This window comes from Myotis daubentonii, chromosome 8 (assembly GCF_963259705.1).
Source record: "Myotis daubentonii chromosome 8, mMyoDau2.1, whole genome shotgun sequence".
NCBI classification, from domain to species: Eukaryota; Metazoa; Chordata; class Mammalia; order Chiroptera; family Vespertilionidae; genus Myotis; species Myotis daubentonii.
Window position 1 is genome coordinate 2863772 of NC_081847.1, and position 22914 is coordinate 2886685.

At 56.4% G+C, this 22914-nt stretch overlaps 2 protein-coding genes across 10 annotated transcripts; one reads left to right on the top strand and one right to left on the bottom strand.

Annotated features, from left to right (window-relative positions):
* Positions 1-654: 654 nt before the first annotated feature.
* Positions 655-3738, bottom strand: LOC132240125 (WAS/WASL-interacting protein family member 1-like). Its single transcript, XM_059707485.1, has 3 exons — positions 3712-3738; positions 2960-3603; positions 655-1156 (listed from the first exon to the last, which is right to left on the bottom strand). Exons 1-3 carry the CDS (start codon positions 3736-3738, stop codon positions 1099-1101), a joined length of 729 nt encoding a protein of 242 aa, XP_059563468.1. The 3' UTR covers positions 655-1098.
* On the top strand, positions 3394-22604 carry GMEB2 (glucocorticoid modulatory element binding protein 2). Of its 9 annotated transcripts, none has more exons than XM_059705030.1 (10): positions 3394-3534; positions 7279-7465; positions 12052-12149; positions 12699-12829; positions 15046-15149; positions 16772-16929; positions 18712-18783; positions 19038-19175; positions 19435-19557; positions 20049-22604. In XM_059705030.1, exons 2-10 carry the CDS (start codon positions 7335-7337, stop codon positions 20705-20707), a joined length of 1614 nt encoding a protein of 537 aa, XP_059561013.1. In that variant the 5' UTR covers positions 3394-3534; positions 7279-7334; the 3' UTR covers positions 20708-22604. The 9 variants fall into 9 exon arrangements, with proteins under 9 accessions (XP_059561013.1, XP_059561017.1, XP_059561015.1 ...); XM_059705034.1 differs by having other exon boundaries at positions 12702-12829; XM_059705032.1 differs by lacking the exon at positions 3394-3534 and adding an exon at positions 3739-3889.
* The last annotated feature ends 310 nt before the right edge of the window (positions 22605-22914 follow it).

The window sequence follows — 22914 nt, forward strand, 5'->3', positions numbered from 1 at the left end:
ATGGGTTCTTAAACTGGACCGGAGGGCCGGAACAAAAGCATGGATGGAGTGTTTGTGTGAACTAATATAAATTCAAAGTAAACATCATTACATAAAAGGGTACGGTCTTTTTTTTTTTTTTTAGTTTTATTCATTTGTACGGTCTTTTTTTTTTTTTTTAGTTTTATTCATTTCAAACGGGCCGCATCCGGCCCGCGGGCCGTAGTTTGCACACGTCTGGTATATGCCCTTGACCGGAATCGAACCTGGGACCCTTCAGTCCGCAGGCCAATGCTCTATCCACTGAGCCAAACCGGTTTTTGGCAACTTCTCCAACTTTTAGGTTTCAGGGACCCTTTACAATCTTAAAAATTCATGGAGAACCTCCAGAGAGCTTTGTTGATGTGGGTTATACAAATCAACAGCTGTCACATTAGGAATTAGAACTCAAAATTAAAAAAAATATTAACTCATTTAGAAATGACCCACCCAGGGACTCTTTCTCCCTCCCCACGTGGGAGTCTGTACTTGTTCAATAAATTTTTACCTTTGCTGTACCAAAAAAAAGATATACCATTACTTTTAGCATAACACTTTATATATATATATATATATATATATATATATATATATATATATATATATATATTTTTTTTTTTTTTTTTTTTACTGATTTTTTACAGAGAGGAAGGGAGAGGGATAGAGAGCCAGAAACATTGATGAGAGAGAAACATCGATCAACTGCCTCCTGCATACCCCCTACTGGGGATGTGCCTGCAACCAAAGTACATGCCCTTGACCAGAATCGAACCTGGGACCCTTGAGTCTGCAGGCCGACACTCTATCCACTGAGCCAAACCGGCTAGGGCTAGCATAACACTTTAAAATTAAAAACAATGAAAAAAAGTAACTGGAACGGTTGAAGTATATGAAAAAACCTGGCTTCACGGAGATCAATGGCTGTTGGAAAAGGAATGGGTATTTTAATACTCATTCCTTAATACCAAACTGAAGCTTGATGAGGGGTAGTTTCTTAAAAGTTGGCTGCAATGTGAACTCAAAACCAACCTGAGCTTTCCTTGCTCTTACATCAGCCGCCTAGTCTGTCAAGTCCTTGACTCAGTCTTTACCCATGGGTGGGACTCTGGGGCCAGAGCGGAGCTCAGGGCCTGTATGGCTGCGGAGGGAGGGGACAGGATTGGGTGAGCTGGGCCTGCCTTGTCCTGCTTCGTCTGGTCTGGAGCTGAGTAGAGGGTGGGCAAGGCAATCCCATGGCATCCTGGGGCCTGGTGATGACCTCCTGGTCTGCCCCTCCAGGGTCCAGGTGTTCTCAGGAGAGGGTCTAAAGGCAGTGACCTGCATGACACTGAGTTTTCCTCTCACCTGCAAAAAACCCAGAGTGAAAGCTCCCTCCCCGTGGGACCCAGGATGGGCATCTCCCATGAGTGCTCCTGAAGAGAAATCAACACCCCCATGGCCCAGGATGAACTAACCCATCCTGCCAGCCAAGCAGAGCCCAGTGCTGTAGTCTAGCTCTTTTGGAGACAGAAGAGGTGAGGTCAGGGTCAGATGCTAGGCCTGAGTTTATGCTGCAGTGGAAACATGGAGGCCGGGAGGCCGAAGCTCACCCGTCACTGAGAGCAGGAGGTGCCTGGTGCAAGCATGATGTCGCTGGCAGCGCTCTCCTGGTGGCACGCTCGCCTGATTCCTGACACCAGTGCCCTTCTGGGCCTTCTTTGTTGATTTTATTGGCATTTGTGTCCAGAATGTGAAGATGGGAACTCAAATAATGGACCTAGACCAGCCGTGGGCAAACTACGGCCCGCGGGTCGCGGGCCGGATGCGGCCCGTTTGAAATGAATACAACTAAAAAAAAAAAAGACCGTACCCTTTTATGTAATGATGTTTACTTTGAATTTATATTAGTTCACACAAACACTCCATCCATGCTTTTGTTCCGGCCCTCTGGTCCAGTTTAAGAACCCATTGTGGCCCTCGAGTCAAAAAGTTTGCCCACCCCTGACCTAGACTGTGCACATCTGCTCAGATAACAGGCTCAACAGATTAATCTTTAAAAGGAAAGACTTTTTCCATCAGTGGCTTGAGTACACGCTACATTATTGAAAACATGAAAGTGCAACTCTCCTAATGATAACATCACTGAAATGAAGTTTGCTTGAAAACCTCCCATTCTGGGAAATGGCCTTCAGTTGTCTTCCTGCTGAAGAATAAACATGGGTTTACAACTTGGTCCTAAACAAGACATCAGTTTCCTGCCCATTTCCGGAGGCAATTTTTTAGAAACTGCTAGCACGAAAAGCAGTGATACTGAACAGCTCAGGTGTGCCTGCCCTGCTCGGAGAACAGCCAGCCTCGGCCACCGCTGGGCGCTACCCTGACAGCTGGAGCCAGGGAGACTAAGGAATGTGCAGGGCACCGGAAGTCCTCAGGCCAAGGGCAGGTAGCTTCATAACTGCCCGGGCTCGGGGGAGGGCAGGTGAATCCCACTAGCCGCCACCCTGGGGCCCCACTGCACCTTTCACACAGCAAGGCCGATTGCACCTGCTCACAAGTCAGAGGAACACCACAAAACCCGAGTGATGCCTACCTCCTTCTCTTCCGGACCCCGAGAGGACGAATGAAATTCTGAGCATCCCTAACCCTACATCTGTGGGTCTTTATGGCTCAGCTATAACTGAGGAACTGCATTGTAATCTATTTAAAAAATATGTTATTAAATTCTAAACAATAAATAAAAAATAAAAATGTTATTAATTTTAGAGAAAGGGCGAGGGAGAGAAACATGGATGAGAGAGAAAAATTGATTGGCTGCCTCTTGCACGCCCTCCACTGGGAATGGAGCCTGCAGCCTGGGTCTGTGCCGCCTAGAAATGGAGCCGAGACCTACTGGTGCATGGGAGCGGCCGGGCTGAATTCTAATAAAATAAATGAGCTCATGTCGCCAGGGGCCAACACTCACAAGAACACGGTGTGGCACCGTCCTGCCGCCATCACGGCGCTTTCTACGGCTGCCTTCAGCAGGACCGCGGCGGGAGGAGGAGCCAGGCTGACGTTTGGGAGCAGGCCCTCCCGGGGCTCGCCGAGGACCCGTCCGCGCGCCAGGTTTTCGCGGCTCACCGCCCCCGGAACCGGCCCTTGGCTCTGCAACAAGGCTCCCTGCCAATTCTTCCTCGGCTCGTGCCCACGAAGGTGGTTTGCGGGGCAGGTGCGCGGGCGGGCAGGGGCGGGGCCGCGGGGCGAGCCGGCCAGCGGTGTCACCGCGCACGCGCGTCGGCCCCCGCCGGGCCTTATTTCTGGGCCTCGCCCGCTCCGCGCCGAACGCCAAATAAATCTCCGGCCCGCCCTGGCCCGGACGTGCGCGGCCCCGCCGCCTGCGTCACTAGAAAGCGCGCTCCCGGGCTGCCGCCGCCGCCGCCGCCGCCGCCGCCGAATCCCCAACAAGGAGCGGAGCCCGCGGCCGCCCCCACTGCCCCCGCCGCCATCACCGCCGTCTGCCCGCCCGGCGGCGCCCGCAGCGGCCCGGCCGCGGCCCAGGTAAGCGCCCCCCGCCCCCCGCGGCGAGGCCTCTCGCTCTGCCGCGCGCCGCCGTCCAGTCAGGGGTCCCTGCGGAGCGTCAGGACGTTACGGCGGGGGGAGGGGAGCGGGGGAGGGGCGGTGGCGCGCGGCGGGCGTCACGGGCGTCACGGGCGTCACGGGCCCGCGTCAGGCGGCGTCGGCGGCGGTGGCGTCGACCTCCATCTTGCGGGAAGGCGGGCGGCGGGCGGCGGGCGCCCGGACCCCGGACCCCGGACCCCGGACCCGGGTGTGCTAGCCATGTCCACGCGGGCCCCTTCCCCCGGGTGGGAGCCGTATCCACGCGGGCCCCCCGGTGGCAGATGCGTCCCCCTCGGCAGGAACCGTGTCTCCATGCGGGCCGGGGGGGAGCCGAATCCCCACGTCCCCCCGGGAACCCTGCCTGTGCGGCCGGGGGGAGCCGAGTCCCCGGCGCCCACTCCGGTAATGACCTGCCGGCACCCGGTTAACCTGTACTCCGTTTAGGTGGTTGACATGCCCCTTGAACCAGGTCTGCTTCTTTGCTGACACCTCAAGTACAAGTTTGAATTCCATCAGCCTTTTCCTCTTTTTTTGGACATATGAAAAACTGTACATAATGGTTGTATACAACTTGCGTTTGGAGATAAGTATACACCTGGAACCAATCGTGTCCACCACCTCCAGAAGTTTCCTCCCACCCTCTTATTTGTGATAAAAACACTTGACCCAAGTTCTGCCCTCTTAGCGAGCTGTCAGGCCTCCAGGACGGACTCAAGCCGGGCTGGGGCTGAGCACACCCCCTGGGCATCCACTCGAGCCCCGCATGTGTCCGCTGTCTGGCTAATGTCCTCCAGGTCACCCAGGCGGTGGCCGCGTTTCCTCTTTTAAGGCTGACATTTCATTGTATGGAGGGACCACATTTTTATCCACTCACCCATTGAATGACATTTAGGTGGCTTCCATAGTTGGCTACTCTGAATAAATCTGCAGTGAGCGTGGGGTGCAGGTATCTCAGTGATGCAGGTATCTTGGAGGTCTGATTTCATTTCCTTCAGAAGAATATCGAGAAGGGGGGTGGCTAGATATGTGGTTGTACCAGATTACTTCCCATCAACACTGCACAAAACGATGTCAGTCTTATTAAGGGTAAATTCAAATGATTAAGTTAATGCCAAAAACAAATTAAGCAGACTGTCCAGAAATTATTTCTTCATGAGAAGTGTCTTAAAAATGGTAAGGAGATACACTGGGCGGGAGAGGAATTTGCATATCTATGTACAAACATGCAATGGTTTCTGTGAATTTAGAATACTTATAAAACTATATTCAAACCTAGGCCTTAAAATAATAAGCCATTTCATGTCTGAACTGGGAAGGATGGCTGCTCAAATGTTTTTTCAGAGCCACAAATTCTTGCGAATTGGGGGCTGCACATGTAGGCACGTAGCTCAGCTTGGCTGGGTGGGACCCTCGCTGGGTGTGGCGAGAGTATGGTTGAGACCAGAGCTGGTGCATCTGTGCCCACCCCAGCTGGACTAGAAGCCCAGATTCTCTGGGAAAGGCAGGACTAGAAGGACCACCTCCAGGGACTCCAACATTTTCCAAGAGAAGCTGGAAATCTAAAATTTTAAATATATTTCTTTATTGATTTCAGAGAAGAAGGGAGAGGGAGAGAGAGATGGAAACATCAATGATAAGAGAGAATCATTGATTGGCTGCTTCCTACACATCCCCGACCGCTACTGGGGATGGAGCCCGCAACCCAGGCATGTGCCCTTGGCTGGAATCGAACCTGGGACCCTTCAGTTCACAGCCCGATGCTCTATCCACTAAGCCAAACCAGCTAGGGCAATCTAAAATTTTAAAATGTGAACTTTGTAAACTTTGAAAAAGTTGGCAACTAATTAAACATTTGGAACACTGAGAGGAGAAAAAATCATGCTTGTGCCTGGTGCATGACCTCTGCAGTCTCTCAAGTGGTGTTTTCATGAAAGTGTCCACATAAGCACTGCCAGACCTACAGAGGATTTTTATAATAATTTGTCGGAATCAAATAGAGGAAATGCTTGGAAGCAAGATCTCAACAGACAGAAAAATGCTTCTCAGGACTATACACTGCAGCTTCTTTTATGCATTTGGAATTAAGAAGGGAATGGAAGGAAGGGAGATAGCCCGGCCTGGATCTGATTACAGGATAGTCAAGATTATGTGCTCAAGCTTTAAAGGGAGGGTCTGCAAGGGGGCAATTCAAAGGTGTGAGAACCTAGATGCACAGAAACAATGGACAGGGCCCGCTTGAGGCAAAGACTTTTTACGGAAGGAGTCATAGGCCTGGGGCGGGGCCAGTTAGGGTTTGAGATGAGATTGCTTCCTGTAGACCCCCATTCTCAAATGTTTGTAATTTTGTAGAAGACATGGAAAGCTAGATCTTAATCTTAGGAACTAACATTTTTGTCTTATTTTTATACTAGAGGCCTGGATTCTTGCACTGCTGGAGTCCCTTGCCTGGCCTGTGCCCTCTCGCAATCCAGGACCCCTTGGGGGATGTAGTCGTGTGCCAGGTGACAGGCAGCTGGGGAGGAGCCTGAGCCTGGGCCATGTGCCGCGCCACTCCCGCTCATCCTGGCTCTGCTGCTCCTGCCATCTCTGCTGCTGCCGCTGCCCCTGGTAGCACTGCCGGGAGCTCTGAGCCTGGCTTCTGGTGCCCGTCGGTCAGCTGAGTGGCGCTCCCACTGTGGGATCGCACTGACCACCAGGGGGCAGGTCCTGCATTGAGCGTCTGCTCCCTGGTGGACAGTGCACATCATACTGACTGGTCGACCAGTTGTTCAGTCGTTCAGCCCTTTAGGCTTTTATATATAGAGAGATATTTATGCCCAAGAATGCTATTTAAAAAATACTTTTTTATATCTTACCTCTAAATTAGTTGGTACTCAGTTTTCACTAGTAATGAACCCAAGCTTGGTGCCAAGAGCTGGGTATGGGCTTTGGCTCCTCCAGGGACTGGGAAGAGGAAGATGGTGTCTAAACTCCAGCAGTTCTCTGTGAAGTAACTTTTGTTGCCAGTGGAGGCAGGGATTTAGTTTTGTGTGTTCACATCACTTAGTGCTCTGTTTTTGAAATTTGGGTGAGGACAGCTGTTGATGGGCGTGTAGGCTGGTCCCTTGCCTGTGTCTGTTGTGAGTCGTGTTGTCACAAGCTGGATGTGTGGATCTGTGTGAGTCCAAGCTCACAGTTATTTTGGCCGTTGTGTCTGGAGGTGGGGTTGCTGGTCTTGTGGGAGGAGGAGCACACCTATTTTATAGGAAACTTCCAGACTCTTTTGCAGGTGGTTGTGTGGGTTCCCCTCCGTTTCCCCAGCCGTTTGCAACTGCTTTCTAGGCAGAGCTCTGGGATGTGGCCGGGACATGGTGGCGCGACAGGGAACAACCAGAGACTCACCTGCTGGGAGTCCGCTGGGATCCGGGCCTCCTTCCCCACACCTGCTGTGACTCTGCGTCCTCAGGCCCAGGTGCCTGCCTGTTCAATCGCTCTGCTCACGGACCTCAGCCCTCACAGCGGCCAGGACAGGCAGTTGCGCCAGTCCATCCTCACCAGTAGCAGCCCGGGACAGCCCTTTTCCTGTTGTCTTTTCTGTCAGAAAGTGTGTGCTGGGACTGAGAGCGACTCGTCAGCAACAGTGAGCTGTATTGTGCCGACATGCGGACCTTTGTGACCCTGCGCCCTGCCTGTTGTTTCCTCTAGGACTTGGGGTCCTGGCAGAGTGACGTCTTGGTCCTGGGTGTCCTCTTCAGCTGAGCATGGCGACCCCAGATGTCAGTGTGCACATGGAGGAGGTGGTGGTGGTGACGACACCCGACACCGCGGTGGATGGCAGTGGCATGGAGGAGGTCAAGACAGTCCTAGTGACAACCAACCTGGCTGCCCACGGGTAAGGACAGGTCTGTGCCTTGCGGGGGCGGTGGAATGGCGATGGGATGGCGGCATCTGGCACAGTGTGAGGCCTTTGGAGTTTCCCTTCATCATAGCCATTCTGAACCAGACTTGAGTCCATGTCAGTGCAGAGTGTGCAGGACAATGATAATGCTTCGTCCTTGCCCTGGACTCCTGCGTCGCCACAGTCATAGGGCTCATTTCTGAAAACACCTGAAGTTTCTCTTGATAAGATAGGCCGTAGGGACAATTGGGAACTATTATTTCAAAATGAAGAGCCAGTAGTTTCCTGATACTCCTCATGGTAACAGCGTTTTCTTCCCCATCTCTTACAATAGATGTCCATGTAGAATACTAGTTGGCAAAGAAGCTGGCGTGTGAGCCGACTGCTGGCTTCCTTTCGCCGAGCCCTACCTGTCGCCTTCGAGGGGTTGGAGTAGACCGGCTCCCTGTGGGTCATCTGTGCTGTGTCCTGAGTGTGTCCCATTCAGACTGACCTCAGCATGTCCCTGACCACAAGGGCGAGCTCTGGCCTGTCCCCTGTCTAACAGGATGCTTGGGGAAAGTTCTAGACCAGGGCCCAACCCAGGCGCAGTTCCTGTAGGGCACACAGGACACTGGGTGTCGCTGCTTTCACAGTCTGCGTGCAGCTGCTGCGTGGGGTGCCAGCCGCCCTCCCACTGTGCGCACACTCCTTTCGGGCGGGGCTCATTCTCCATCCCTGCGCGCACAGTGAGGCGGCCGGCTCTTTGCTGGGTTCTAGCTGGACTGATGGCGCGTGTGACTGAGCCTGTGGATTTTCCCACCTGAATTCTCTGGTAGCTTGTCATTGTGGCTCTGTGGGCGGGCTTCCCCGCACCCTTGCTCTGCAGTGACCTCCCATACCCTGCTCAGAGGTGGCACCCAAGCCCCTTCCTGTGGATTGGAGATGGTTCTTGATGAACACAGTGGGCAGAAGTGACACTTGGTGGGAAAGACCACGCTGCCTACCCCTAGTGTGCTGGGCGCTGTGAGGAGCCCTTGCCACAGGAACCTCATGGGGTGCTTTGGTCTGACTGAGCCCAGTCTTTGTATCACCCCACCCAGGCACGTGGCCTGATGGGGAATGCCCAGCCCCACACTGGCGACTTCCCAGCTGTGCCCTGGCATGTGGGGTGACTCACTGAGCCTTCTCATGAGCATCGCTAGTTCTGTCTGGGGCAGGCCAGAGTGCCCAGAACACATGTGTCCTTATCAGCTTGACTGCCATAACAAAATACCGTGGACAGGGTGGCTCACCCTGGGGAAACGTCATTTCTCACTGTCCCGGGGGCTGGAAGTCCAGGATCCAGGTCTGCAGGGTCAGTGTCTGGGGAGGACTTTCCCTGGCTCATGTGGCCTCACCTGGTAGAGACAGTCTCTTCCTCTGGTTTGAGCACTACAGTCCTCTCAGATTGGGGCCCGTCCTGACCTCATTTGACCTTCATTTCCTGCTGAAGACCAAATCTGCAGCTAGTCGCACTGGGATTAGGGCTTCGACATGTGAATTTGGGGACACAGTTCAGTCCACAGCAACATGCCCCTTCCCTTTCCCGGAGGCAAACGCTGCTATCTGGGAGTGGGGCTGGCATAGGAGAGTCTCCTCGTCTAGGCTGCCTGGGCTCACTCAGTTCCTGTCCCAGCTGGGCCTGAGTCCTGCCGGCACACAGCTGAGACCCATTCACTGTGCTGCGCTTTTCTGGTTTGGTTTTGTGCTGGTTTGGGATCTGCATCTTGGCTCCAGGGGTGTTAGAGCCCCCACCCCCCAACGCCCTGCTTGGAAGCCATGCCCTGGGGACTCATAGAAGTCCTTTGTCTGGCCAGGCCTGGCCTGAACACCTGAGGATTGTCCAGCCACATTTGAATTTGATCTTTATCCTGAGGCCATTTCTTATTTTGAAAATCTTTTGCCTGGTGGGAAGTGGGAGACATAAAACCATGTGACCGCGAGTTCCCTGTCATCTCTGCACCCACAGGGTGGGCAGCTTCCTCTTGCATCAGCATTTGCACTCCACAGAGCTGTGCACACCTCATACCTTCTCTGCTACAAGTCCTTTTGCGTGTTTCCCTCTTTTCAGTGACTGTGGCTACATTGTTGCCAGTGGTTCCTCCACTGCCTGGCACAGCCCCTGTGTAGCCTCCTGCTCCTGCTCTGGATATCCTATTGCTCTGTCTTCCCCAGAATGTGGTGGCAGCACCCACTTCCGGATAGTTTCTGTGTCATTGACACGGCTGCATAACCACCACAAAACTCAGTGCATTGAAACTTGTGTTTGCCACTTCCTAGGGGGATGGGCTAGCCAGGCAGTCACTCTGGCTGGGGCCTGTGCACCTGGCAATGTTGGGTAGTCTGCATGTACTCCCTTCTGGGGCGCTAGGGAAGGAGGGTCTCAGCACTCCGCTTGGGGCCCTCACCCCCAGGGACACTTGTCTGGTGTTGTCATGGAGAAAGGTTCCGGGAGCGGGCGAGGAGCTGCAGAACCTCGTGGGGTCTGGCTGTGTACCCCCGAGTCATAGGGCCGGAGGACACTGAGGCAGGAGGCAGCTGAGGGCCCTGGAGATGTTTCTTCTCTTTCTCTGAAATATTTTATGTTCTATGAGTGGGAAGTTGAGGTTTACTCTGGCCCCACGTTTAAGAAGAAGTTGGGCAGTGAAAGCGAGCTAATGACTTTGTGGGTACAGATTCCTTTCCTGGCCGGACATTTGGGGAGAACTTGGGAGTGTTCCTTACTGGTGACAACCCACCCACGCTGCCTCCACCCAGTGCTTTGCCATGGTGACGTGAGGAGAAGCAAGTAGTGTTGTTTTTTAAAAAAATACATTTTTATTGATTTCATAGAGGAAGGAAGAGGGATAGAAACACCAGTGATGAGTGAGAATCATCCATCGACTGCCCTCTGCACACCCCACACTGGGGATCGAACCCGCAACCTGGGCATGTGCCCTGATGGGAATCAAACCGTGACCCCCTGGTTCATAGGTTGATGCTCAACCACTGAGCCACACCAGCCAGGCTGAAAGTAGCGTTTGTCGTCTGACGGCAGCTCTGATTGACATTTGCTTTAGTAAAGTGGATGTTAGTGCTGCGGGAGGATTCATCCCCGAGTTGTGTGTGAGACCGAGGGCAGAGGGGTCGTGGGCAGGAGACCTCTGCTCCTGTGACTGCTTCCTGGATACCCTTTAGTCTTGGTGTTTCCCTGTAGGTGGCCTGTGACAGGGACCTGGCTCTGCTCCTTACATGCTGGGCCCTCTTGCAATGCTGCTTCCTGTCCCACTCTTGACTCACTTCCTTCCTGGGACTGCCCTGGAACTCCTGTATGGAAGGAGCCCATCTTCCTGTTCTGCGCACATCCCTGCCTTCCAGAGTTCTGGCCTGAAAGGACAGCTGCCCCTCTGAGTCCATGACCCTCGTCAGGGATGGCCCTTGCCCAGTGCTATTCTTTATGTAGGAGGCACTCCTAATAGGTCCCAAAGACCAGATTCCAAGCGTGCATCTCCGGTCAGCTCATTTCTGACCTGGGTGGAGGTGAGGTAAAGCTTTGGGCAAGTGGAGAGGGGGACATGGCAGGGCAGCACCCCTGGCCCCTCTGGGCCGCCCCAGCTCTCAGGGCAGCTCTGAGGTCAGCAGTGCCGGCCTGTGGGGAGGGAGCAGGTGGGATCCCGTGTCAGGAGGATAAAGGCAGGGCACAGGCCATGGTGCAAGTTTGACCCCGGGTGTGTGTAGCAAGAGGTGGGTTGGGTAGGTGGGTAGAACCTCAGTGCCAGTGAACCCAGAAATCCGGGGCAGGGGTGGTTGGTTCCTTCTAGGGGTTCCCTGAGCACTGCCCATGTCCCCACAGCCTGCTGTTCTCCCTCCCTTCCTTCCTGACCCCCTACCTGGCCCCCCACCTGCCCTCCGAGAGCCTTTGCATCTGCTGCCCCTCTTCCTGCACCCCCAGTGGTGCTGCTCTGACTGCCCTCAGGAATGCCCCAGGGCCGGAGGCATATCTGCAGGTCCCTTAGCCAGTGCGCTCAGTGCCCGTTTCCTGGGCGGCCTCCCTCCTGGGGCCTGGCTTTCTCTGCTGCTGCTTTGATGCTGATCCTCTTGTCGCCCACAACACCCTCACCTTCCTAGGATCCTTGTGCACCTCAGGCGCCACCATGACCCAGGCCCAGGCCTGGGATAAACACCTGCTCGGTGGTGCACAGTGATGGGGTCTCTGCAGATCTGACCCTTCTTTCTAAAATTGTATATTTTTGGATAGTTTCTCTACCCATGTGAAATCATAATAGGAATAAAAATTTTATTAAAGATATGGAGGTGTAGAACTCCTGCCAAAGTGCTGGTGGTCTCCACAGATTTGTTTCACGTGCCAGGAGCATTTTGGGTACCTGAGATACAACTGTGAGCACAACAGCCCACTCGAGGAGCACCTGCTGGGGGGCTGTGGTTTGGTGACCATCAGTGCAGGTCCCCTGACCTGCATGGCCACTGGACTTCTGGACTGAACAGGAAGTGCCACGGAGCGCAGCAGAGACGCACACTGTCATTGGGGCCTGCTGATGTCTCCCCTCTTCCTCTTCCAGAGGCGACCTGAGTGAGGACAACATGGAGACTGAGAACGCGGCTGCGGCTGCTGCAGCTGCCTTCACAGCGTCCTCGCAGCTCAAGGAAGCCGTGTTAGGTAGGTGCCTGCCAGTGGCTGGTGGGACAGTTTTTCCCAAGAGGACAGGCTTCCAGGCCAGAGCCGAGCCTGGCTCCAGTGGAGGCCAGGCTGCAGGGCCTTCCGGGGGCAGCCTGGCTGTGTCTGCACCTGCGGCTGTGCGGGAAGCTCTGCTCAGAACCATCGTGAGTGGTAGTGAAAGTTCTTTATAACACCTAACGTTAAGGGCCTCAGAACTAAAACAGGATGAATATGTTTCTCTGGAATTATCCCAAGTAGAGTTTGATTTTATGTCTTCAAGTGGTTCTTCAATTGAACATAGTTTAATGCACTTGTGCTAGTGTTACTGTAGTTAACTGTCGTTAAATGTTGTCGAATTGATTGTGAGTTAACTTGAAACTGTAACTTGGGACTGAGGTGTCCCTGCTCACCCTGCCCTGTCCCTGGCCCCTCCTGGATCCTGATTTCTGGTTTCTGGGCTAGTAGTTAGGTGTTTTGGCAGGAAGTGCTTTGGGAGAGGTTGTGACTGACTTTCTGTCTTACCCTTTCCCTGTCCTCACACCTCATGAGAAGTGAAGATGAATGAAGAGGGGGAGAACCTGGAGGCCGAGATCTTGTACCCCATCACCTGTGGAGACAGCAGAGCCAACCTGATCTGGAGGAAGTTCGTGTGCCCTGGCATCAATGTGAAGTGTGTGCAGGTGAGGGTTCTGAGTGCCAGCTGCAAGGGCGGGGTCCTCCCAGGATAGCTGCAGAGAGGCCAGGAGTGAGAGCGTGAGCTTGCAGAGGCAGCTCAGGAGGGAGCAGTCCGTGTGCGAGGGTAGCAGAGGAGGAGTGGCTCTCCAGGACGGCAGGACTCGCTGAGGGCACGGGGAGGAGCATGGGGAGAGCCACTTATCACGGGAGGGCAGTGGCAACACAAGCACCTGGAAGGCAAGCCGCAGGAGAGGGGAAGGGGACCAGGGGCCTTGAAGGCGTCTGTGAGCGCTGCATGGAGATGACAGCGGGTCTGAACGTGTCCAGGATGGAGGGAGCGTGTCCTAGTCCAGGAGACTGGGATCCCAGCCTATGCGAGTCAAGCTTGGTGCCAGCTCAGGGACTGCCCCCTGCTCCGTGGGACAAGCGAATGGCAGCATGATCTGCGACAGTCTGGGTTGTAACTCCAGTAAAATAGAACCTGCAAGCCATGTGGTTGCCGAGTATTTCATGTCATTTATGTCAAATAGGAAGCCTCTCATATTAGAAAACCAACAGCACTAGGGGTGATGGAGCCGCAAATGGTGACAGCCTTGCGTCAGACACCGCCATCGACGAGGCAGTGATCACAGAGGGACAGCAGCACTCGCACAGGGAGCTGGTGGCGGGGCGGGCAGGACTGAGGGGCAGGCTACAACACAATGGCCCGCACGCTGCAAAGATGGCGAGGATGGGATGCCAGGTGCTGCTCCGGTTCAAGGGGATGAGACTGACAGGCAGGCACAGCACAGCCTGGGCTGGGGCCTGCATCGCAGAGGCAGTGGCTCTAGTGGTCGTCACTGGGACACTGTGAAGGTTCCTGCTGCCTCGGGTGAGGTCACATGTGCGTGGCAATTTCCTGAGCTTGGTGCGTGGTTCTGGGGAGAACCTTGTCAGGAAGCAGTTGTGAAGCTTGTCCTCACTGGGAAGCTGACCTCAAGCAGAAGGTGCAAGGAAACAGGCTTCTCCTGGGCTCCGTGACGTAAGCGAGAGTGAAGCTCCTGCGGAAACTTCTGGTCAGAAACACACCACCCAGCTCCCAGTGCTCAGCACCGAAGTGCAGGAGAGCTCTGCACCCACTTCAGGGAGATGAATAAAGTAAGATGATTGCTTCCCAGCCGCTGATTCCAGCTCAGGGTCGAGGGCCGAGTGGTTCAGGCAGGTGATCAGACAGGAGCTGTAGGCGAAGGAAGGCGTGAAGAGCAAAGGAGTGGAAACTGGTAAATCGCAGTGTGACAGACGCTGCAACATCAGTAACATGTCTTAGGGAGATTCTGACAGGATCAAATGCGTGGCCGCCGGGCACGGGCTTGAGTAGGACCACAAAGCTCTGGACGCTACCTACGTGGGCTGTGTCTGTGTCCCCGACCAGGTGGGTGTGGGTCAGCTCTCCCTGGACTCAGTGAGAGAAAGGGGACCTGCTCAGGAACGTGGGAAAATTACCTCCATTGGTAGGAGTTCCCAGGTTGGCCTCACTGGCCATGACCAACCTATGTCTGATTGAGATAGGAGGCGGCTGGGTAACCTGAGCTTGACCAGTGGGGTGTCCAGGCCACGGCTGGAACTTCCTTTTCTGCCTCTGCCGAGACCTGCTGACCCACCCATCCCCAGCCTGCTTGTTTTCTAAGTAAATATAGTTTTATTTTGATTCTTGAGTTCCCATGATTGCTCGTTTAATAAGACTGAATAGGATATTTTATGTTCTTGGGCCTCTGGATTCCAGCCATGGTGGGAGTACCAGGCCCAGAGCCTGTATGCAGGGAGGACACTCCCTGGCTTCAGCATGGACGGGTGTGTGTCACCGAGGGACAGTATTGGAGGTGGGATGGGGCGGCCACAGGGGATGTTCACTGCTCCCCTGTACATTGCATCCTGTGTTATTTTGACATGATAGAGGTATAATTTAATTATAGAATAGTTTATATGTGCGATAGACTGGGTCCTGCCTGGAGTGTGCGAGCCCTGTGCAGGGAGGAGGGCCACACCTTGTTTCACCTGAGCTGTCCTTTCCCCAAGCCAACGTTGCTACAGGCCGAGTCCTGTGTCGGATTGAGAGTGGGCCTGTGGCTCTGCCTCCATCCTGCATCCCTTTCCTAGGCCGTGCTGTGCTGCGGAAGGGTCAGGCGGGAGCACCGGTGGTGGGAGGTGCCATCCTGACTGCTCTGCTGTGTTCCCTCTACAGTATGATGAGCATGTCATCAGCCCCAAGGAGTTTGTGCACCTGGCCGGCAAGTCCACCCTGAAGGACTGGAAGAGGGCCATCCGGATGAACGGCATCATGCTCAGGTGGGCCTCCCGTGGTTGTCTCGTTCAGAGCCCGCCGTGTCTTACCGGGAGGCCCTGTGGTGTGGCACAGCGTCTGCACATCAGACAGGCGCTGGCTCATCTCAGCCAGCTTTCCCGCTGCGCATGCAGAGCGCCCAGCTCACTGGTGGGTGGTGTCCTCAGACCTGGGAGTGTGTGTCAAGAGCCCCGTCTTTAACCTACGGTGCGTGTTCACCTGGCCAGTTGTCTAGACACTGTCCTCTGGCTCTGTGGGGTCTGCCTGTTCAGGCTGTGTCTGCGTTTGGCGGCTGCGTGTCAGTCTGCTTGGCCCTTGGTGCCAGTGAGTTTGCAGAGGGTCTTGGTCTGGACCGTGGCCACCCTGTGATGAGGAGCGGGTGTGCTGGGCTGCGCTCTGCCCTTGGTAAGGAGCGCCCTCTGTCCTCAGAGACTCCCTGCCCTTGGACACTCATTAGGAGTCAGGGCCCCCAGCAGCTCCTGGCTCTCCACACCGGCGTCCATTCTGAAGCCCTGGGGCCCTGGCAGCCTGGCATGGGCTCTCGCTCTTCTGCTTGGGGCTCTTGCCCGTGTCTGCTCCACGGGTGCCCCGGGGGGGAGGCCTTCTGACCCCTGCTGACTTAAGCCTTCACATCCACAGCCTCGGGAATGTCGCCTCCTGGTTCTCACGTATCAATAGTTCCTGTTTTGGTGTCACAACTTGTCCCTGATTGGGAGGAGCACCCCTACTGGTCTGTCCCTGCCCTCTGCCCTACTCGCCCCACGGCCCCCACAGCATGTCCGTGCAGAGACGAGTCTCGCCGTGTCTGGTGTCGCTAGATTGGGTTACTTTGCTGCTGACGGGGATGCCGTCCTTCATAGTTTCCCCCCAGAGGATGGGTCTTGCTGTCCTTGGCCACATGTGGTGCTGCAGGAGCGCCTGTGGCCCTCACGTGGAGCCCTGACCATGGCCCTGGTCACTCCTTGTGAACCACAGTCTGGCCTTAGAGAGGCAGATACTCGAGGCCAGGGACCAGCAGCTGGCATGTCTCCTGCCCTCCAGCAGGCGGGCCCACGGTGCTCATGGCTCTCCCTAAACCCATCCAGGGGTCCCTGGCTTTCTATAAAGTGTCTGGGTATCAGAGCTGTGGGAAGGCGATGGCCCATTTCACTGAAGGAAGGTCGGTGCAACCATGGAGCCCGCAGTGAGGGAGGCAGGAGGCCCTGTGGAGCATCTGATGCTCAGCTCGACTTTGCAGCGGGAACTCAGAGCCACGAGGCTTCTCCTGGCAGGTTCTTACCCGCCTACCTGCCAGCCTGTGTCACTGAAAGCACCTTTGTGCACCGTGGGTCTGCTCTCCTGCGGCCTCACTATTCCCCCAGGGCACCAGCCACTGCGTCTCACTTCCTGTGGTCAGGGCCACATGCCTGGCTGCAGTGAGTCCACTCACGAACCCAGAACTTTGTGCTAGGCTATTGGACAAGCCTGTCAGGGAGCTTCCTTTGGCCTCCCGACATGGCCTGGGCTACCTCTCCTGGGACCTGAGGTCGCCCTAGTGGGGGGTTGAGCGATATGTTTGGGTCCAGTCATTTGCGCAGATGGCCTGGCCATGGCGCAGGCACACATAGGGTGCTTGTCTCCTGCACAGGAAGATCATGGACTCCGGGGAGCTGGACTTCTACCAGCACGACAAGGTCTGCTCCAACACCTGCCGCAGCACCAAGATCGACCTCTCGGGCGCCCGCGTGTCCCTGAGTAGCCCCACATCGGCTGAGTACCTTCCACTCACACCTGCCACGGCTGATGGTATGTGCCACGCCTGCTCGGTGTCACCCAGCCCCTCTGCTGCTGGCCACGGAGTTGGATGTGCGGATGTGCCCCTCAGCTCGGGCAACCGGGCAACTGGGCCCCTGGGCCCTGTGGTCAGTGGCTACCTCCTCCCTCACTGTAGAAGTCTGAACTGATATTTCATTGGCAGGGACGATTCAAGCACTTTTCCTTTTTAAGCCACGTTTGTTATAAAACATAGAAACTCCTACGTAGGAGGACATAAAGATTGTTGAAGCCACTGTCCAGGGCCCACCTGCACCTCTGACCTGCAAGGTGCTCCCTGCCCCCACAGCTGCCCCTGCAGCTGCACCTGGTGGGACCTGCACTCCTGCAGCACTTGGTGCTCAGCTGTGTGTGCCTTCCTGCCCCTTGGGCTCTGACGCCTTTGTGACGCACTCACGGTGATGTCTGGTGCTCACTCAGGGGTACGGAATACCCTTGAACTCATTCCAACTTTGTGAATATAGATTTTTTGAAATCTAAGAGCAGAACCAGGTCCTGAGCTCCCCCTTCAGATTGCCTGGTGATAATTTTGTGGTGTGTTTCCAGTGATGTCACTTGCATTGTCTCTACACTATCAGTGCACGGGGTCAGTCTGGGCGCTGCATGTGGCCAGGGACTGTCCTTTCTGCTGACGAGATGGTGGGCATTTGAGGGAGCATGGCCTGTACTGGAGGGAGGAGAGTGAGGCTGGGCGGCCGTGTGGGGCGGTTGTCATCCAGACCTGCCCCGAGTCCTGGCCAAGCTGCTAGCGGTGCTGCCGGTGGTCTGTGTGAGTACCAGGTGCTGCCGTCAGACAGTGTGGAGGGGCTGGGCCACCACAGAGACCCCTCCCCACCCCCGCCCCGGGGACTCATCCAAACACACATCCCACTCCTGTGGGGCCCATAGCTGTTGTGATAGTAGGGTGACCTGGGGGTCACCATGGGGTGACTGATCTCTGAGGAAGGACCAGTCTCTGAGTGTGCCAGTTAGTGCCCACCGTGTTGGCACAGGCCACATCCGGTCAGGATTTAGCTCTTGGGACTCTCGTCCCTTCCTGGTCCGGACAGCGCTGTCTGTTGCTTTACTTAAACTTCACCCATGCAGTGGCTTCCTCGGCCCGAGTCTCCTGTGCAGCTCGTGGGAGACCTGTCAGCCTGACCGAGGAACAGGTTTGCTCCAAGCACGTGACATTCCCAGCACCATGTCTTTGTTGGGTGTGGACGTGGCAGGTTGAAAAGCTAGCGCAAACATTAGCCAGTCGCCGGCTTGTTTGTAAGCCGGGTCTCTATGAAGCCAGGGCTTTATCAAAAGCAGCCACAAATGGCCAGATGCCCCTTTGTCCATGACCATGTGCAGCAGGCCCTAGAGGCCGAGTGGCAGCTCGTGTCCCCCAGAGCTTCGCCTCTTTTGATTGGAAACTGCACATGGAGAGACACTGAGATATGTGTTGGTGTCGGTGAAGCAGACGGGAGGGAGGAATCGGGGCACAGACCCAGCCGAGCGAGTGGCAGGACCCCGCTGTGCAGCCCAGGCTCGCTGACCCTTGGAGCCAGTGTTGAGGTTTTGGACTGGGTTGTGGGCCTACGAGGTCCTGTCGGTTCTTTCTGCTCTGTATGTGCTGCGGTGCCTGCTATTGGACAGTGGAAAGTACAATCCAAGTGCGAGGCAGTGGGCCCTCTGCACCAGGGCCTGTGCTTGTCAGCTGCGTGAGGCGGCATGGAGGCCGCTTTGCAGCCAGGCAGGCGGGCTCATCTGCTTCCGTCTTGGTTGCAGTGAACGGGTCTCCTGCTACCATCACCATAGAGACCTGCGAGGACTCCGGTGACTGGACCACGACCATCGGAGGTACAGGGTCCTTCCTGTGGGCTTCTGGGTGGGGCCTGGGGCGGGGCCCCATGGAGAACGGGACTGAACAGGGAGCTGTGCCTGTGGACAGCATGTGTATTTGGAGGCTGTGTCCCCTGCTGGGCTGGCCCACTGGCCTGACAGCTCTGAGCTGTTGCCCAGCTCGAAAGGGCAACCCCGCTGACCCCAGATTTGTGTCCTCCCGTGGGCTGGGTCAGGACTTCCTGCTGTTTGAGCCTCTTCTTCCCTCGCAGATGACACATTTGCCTTCTGGCGAGGGCTCAAGGATGCAGGCCTGCTGGAGGAGGTCATACAGGAGTTCCACCAGGAGATGGTGGAGACCATGAAAGGCCTGCAGCAGCGGGTGCAGGACCCCCCTCTGCAGCTCCAAGGTGAGGGCACTGCCTGCGGGGCCCCTTCCTGCAGAGCAGGGCTGGTGGTTGGTTGGCTCAGGCCGCAGTGGGCGTTGCCTGCTCCTGATAGCTCTGGGCTGAGCCCAGCAGTTTCTGCAGGGAGTGGGCAGCTAGTCCTGCTCCTCCAGGCCCCTCCTTGACTCAGGATTGTGCCTGCCGAGGCCCAGCTTCTGGTGGTGGAAGGGGCCTCCACTGTGTCCTGTTGGCCAGCCGTCCTCACTGCCCGTCTCACCCTCAGACGCCGTGCTGCTCAACAACATTGTGCAGAACTTCGGCATGCTGGACCTGGTGAAGAAGGTGCTGGCCGGCCACAAGTGCCAGATGGACCGCTCGCGGGAGCAGTATGCCCGCGACCTGGCCGGTGCGTGGGGCCTCCATCCCTGGTGCGGGGCCCGGAGTCCGCGCAGGACAAGAGGGCGCTTGCATTGTCAGCAGGGGCACTGAGGCTCCAACCGTGGAGCTTGTGACTCACTGCGTGGCTGTTCACAAGAGGAGACGGCAGAGATGTGAAAAGACAGACCGTGACCCTGAGCCCAGTTTGTGCCAGCTGTGCCCGTCTTTCCCAGCACCCCTCGGTGTCTGGACATGCGGGGTGTGCATGTGTGTGCGTGCGCATGCGTGTGAATGGATGTACCTGTGGGGGTGCAGATGTGTGTGTAGAGCTGGCTGGCTACATGTGCTGCTTTGACCTAGTTTATACCTAATACCACGAGAGCAGCTCTCCATGCACAATGTAGTGGATTGGAATGTGTGGCAGCTCGGAGGGGCAGGCTGTGTGTGGTCTGACACTCCCTTCCCTGACAGTGGTGCCTGTCCCCGTCCCCGCAGTGACGCTCTGTCCTGTCCCTGCAGCCCTGGAGCAGCAGTGTGACGAGCACCGCCGACGGGCCAAGGAATTGAAGCACAAGTCCCAGCACCTCAGCAACGTGCTCATGACGTTAACGCCCGTGTCCCTGCCGCCCCCCATAAAGCGGCCCCGGCTCGCCAGGGCCACATCCGGGCCGGCTGCCATCGCCTCGCAAGTGCTCACCCAGTCCGCCCAGATTGCCCTCAGCCCCAGCGTGCCCATCTCCCAGCTGACCAGCGTGCCAATCGGCAAAGTGATGTCTACCCTACCTTCCCCCGTGCTGGGCAAGGGCTGCCCCCAGGCGGCTTCCACCAGCTCTCCTGCCTCGCCGCTGCTTGGGGGCTACACGGTGCTGGCCTCGTCAGGCACCTCCTTCCCTGGCACGGTGGAGATCCACCCGGACGCATCCAGCCTCACGGTCCTGAGTACGGCCGCCATGCAGGACGGCAGCACTGTGGTCAAGGTGGTCAGCCCCCTGCAGCTGCTCACCCTGCCGGGCCTGGGCCCCGCCCTGCAGAACGTGGCCCAGGTGTCACCCGGGGGCAGCACCATTGTGACAGTGCCCACAGGGGCCGTGGAGGGCACCATGGCTGCCCCGGGGCCCGAGGAGCACACAGCCACCATCGAGGTGGCCGCCATGGCTGAGGGCCACGAGCACAAGTAGTCACTGGCAGAGGGTGAGGCCCCTGGTGGGCACGGGACTGGCCCCTCTCCTCAGGCCACAGCGCATCACATGGGGCTGCTGAACCAAAGAAAGGAAACATCAAAATGGATCGAGAGGAGAGAGGGGCAGAAGGTGACAGCAACTTGTGACGTCCGCTGGACTTTGAGTTCTGCACTTCCCCATTTTCTTGGGAAATATATTTTTCCATCTGTTGCTTATTAATACTGTTTACACGTTGGGCCCAACCAGGAGCCAGACGAGAGGACGTGCAGGCCTCGCTGCAGCCGGAACAGCAGGCAACACTGAGGGTGGGCCTGCTGCGCTGCATGGCTGGGCACGCCATTAGCACAGGCCTTGGGGACCATCCCCAAGGTGGAAAGCCATGGATCCTATGGATTTGATTTCTTCCCACAGTTTTCTGTAGGTTAGTGTGGTGGGCACTCTGCTCTCCTGTCTCGGGAACAGGTGTGGGTGGGTGTCAGGTCGACACAGGGCTCAGGTCTGGGGGCTCTGGCTCCTGGGGTATAGGGTGCAGACTTGAGGGCACCCGCCTGAGCAGAGGGGCTCAGGGGCCCAGCAGCACGAGCTTCCCTGCCCCTGCCCACCTGCCTGCAGATGCTTGGCGCTCAGGGCTGCCCCACACACACCCTGCGTGCTCCTGTGAGCTGTTTAGTGGGCTTCTAGGAAGAGTCTGATTTATAGCTTTTTCAACCCAAACAATGCCGAGTGCCTAGGCTTCCGGAGTCTGCTCTGGATTCCAGAGTGTGTACAGGTGGCTGTTGGGACCGCCTGCGTGAAGGTGACCGAGGGCTGGAGGTCCTGCCACTTGGGTCCTGGGGGTGAGGGCGTAAACGGAGCAAGACGGGAGGGCGGGGCGCACCTTCCATTCGCCCCGTGTTCAACATGCTGACGGGGCCAGCATGACCTCCTCAGACCCAGGAGCCCCACCTCTTGGGACCCCCACCTGGAGATGCTGTGCCTGTTGCTCTAGGGCGTGTGGGGAAACCGCCATTGGGCACAGCCAGGGCCAGCGCAGGTTCAAGGCGGACGCCCAGATGCTCACTGGAGGGCTGTCTGTGGTCCGCACAGGTCTGACTTTGGAGGCATCAGGTAGACTGACGGGGCCGTGCACAGGTCCCCAAGGACGGCCTGAGCCCCTTGAGCATCAGGGACCCGCTGAGGATGCTTCTCCGGAGTCCTCCTCATGGAGAGGCCCCCCGCTCCCTGCTTTGAAGGGAACTGGGCTCCGTCTATCCTTCCATCCCTCCATCCATCCAGTGCCCCAGACCCTACCTCAGTGGCCTCGCCCACGTGGAGCTACTGAGGCTGTCTTTGTTTTCTCTGTTAGTTTTTTTTGCTTTTTTCAAGGGTCTGCTGGTTTCCTCATGTTTACTTTCTTGTCCGTGTCTGCAGTTTTTCTTAAGTACGTCTTGATTGAGTCATGAGTCCTGTTAGGTGGGCAGGCCCAGCATCCCGGTCTGCATCAGCTCCGTTTCCTAACGAAGCCTCATCTGGCCCTGGAGCCTTTGTCAAAGTCACATCCACCCCCTTCCAGCCCTTTCGCTGGTCTCAGACCAGGCCGGGGAGAGTTCACTTCAGAGCCATACACACAGAGAGGCAGCTCAGGTTAACGACCAGCCGCGCACCCTGTGCCGGGAGGGACCCACCATCCTCCAGGGGCCCCAGCTGCTGGGGAGGGGTCGCCACACCCACCACACTGCCCCTCCTGGTGGGGCGTGCTGGCCTGTGCTCTGGTTGGGGAAAGCGATCAGTAGGCTTGGTTTTCTCACTGGTGCTCAGGGGCAGCTTGGGGAACAAGCATCTGAGTCCTACTTTGTATGTTGTTTTGCAAGGATCTGCTCGGTACTTTGATCTAAAATAAAAACATGTTTCATAATTTGTGTCTGTCTGTCAAGGGTGCATGGTGGCAGCCCAGAGTTGTGAGGGGTGGGCACGGCTAGCTCCTTATTTACTGCGTCGCGGATGAGCTCAGAGAAGCACTGCCTGCCCAAAGGGCGGGTGCCCAGTGGGGACTCACTGCAACCAGCACCTGGGCCGAGGGAATGAGGACCTGACTCCAAGGAGGATGTTTTTTCCTCCCAAGGCCCAGCGCCGGGGTGTGGCCCCAGGTATGCGCTGGTCCCTGCAGCCCTGGGCTGGACAGTAACTGAAGAGAAGTATCCAGTTGAGCCCTGGGGAGGGAGGAC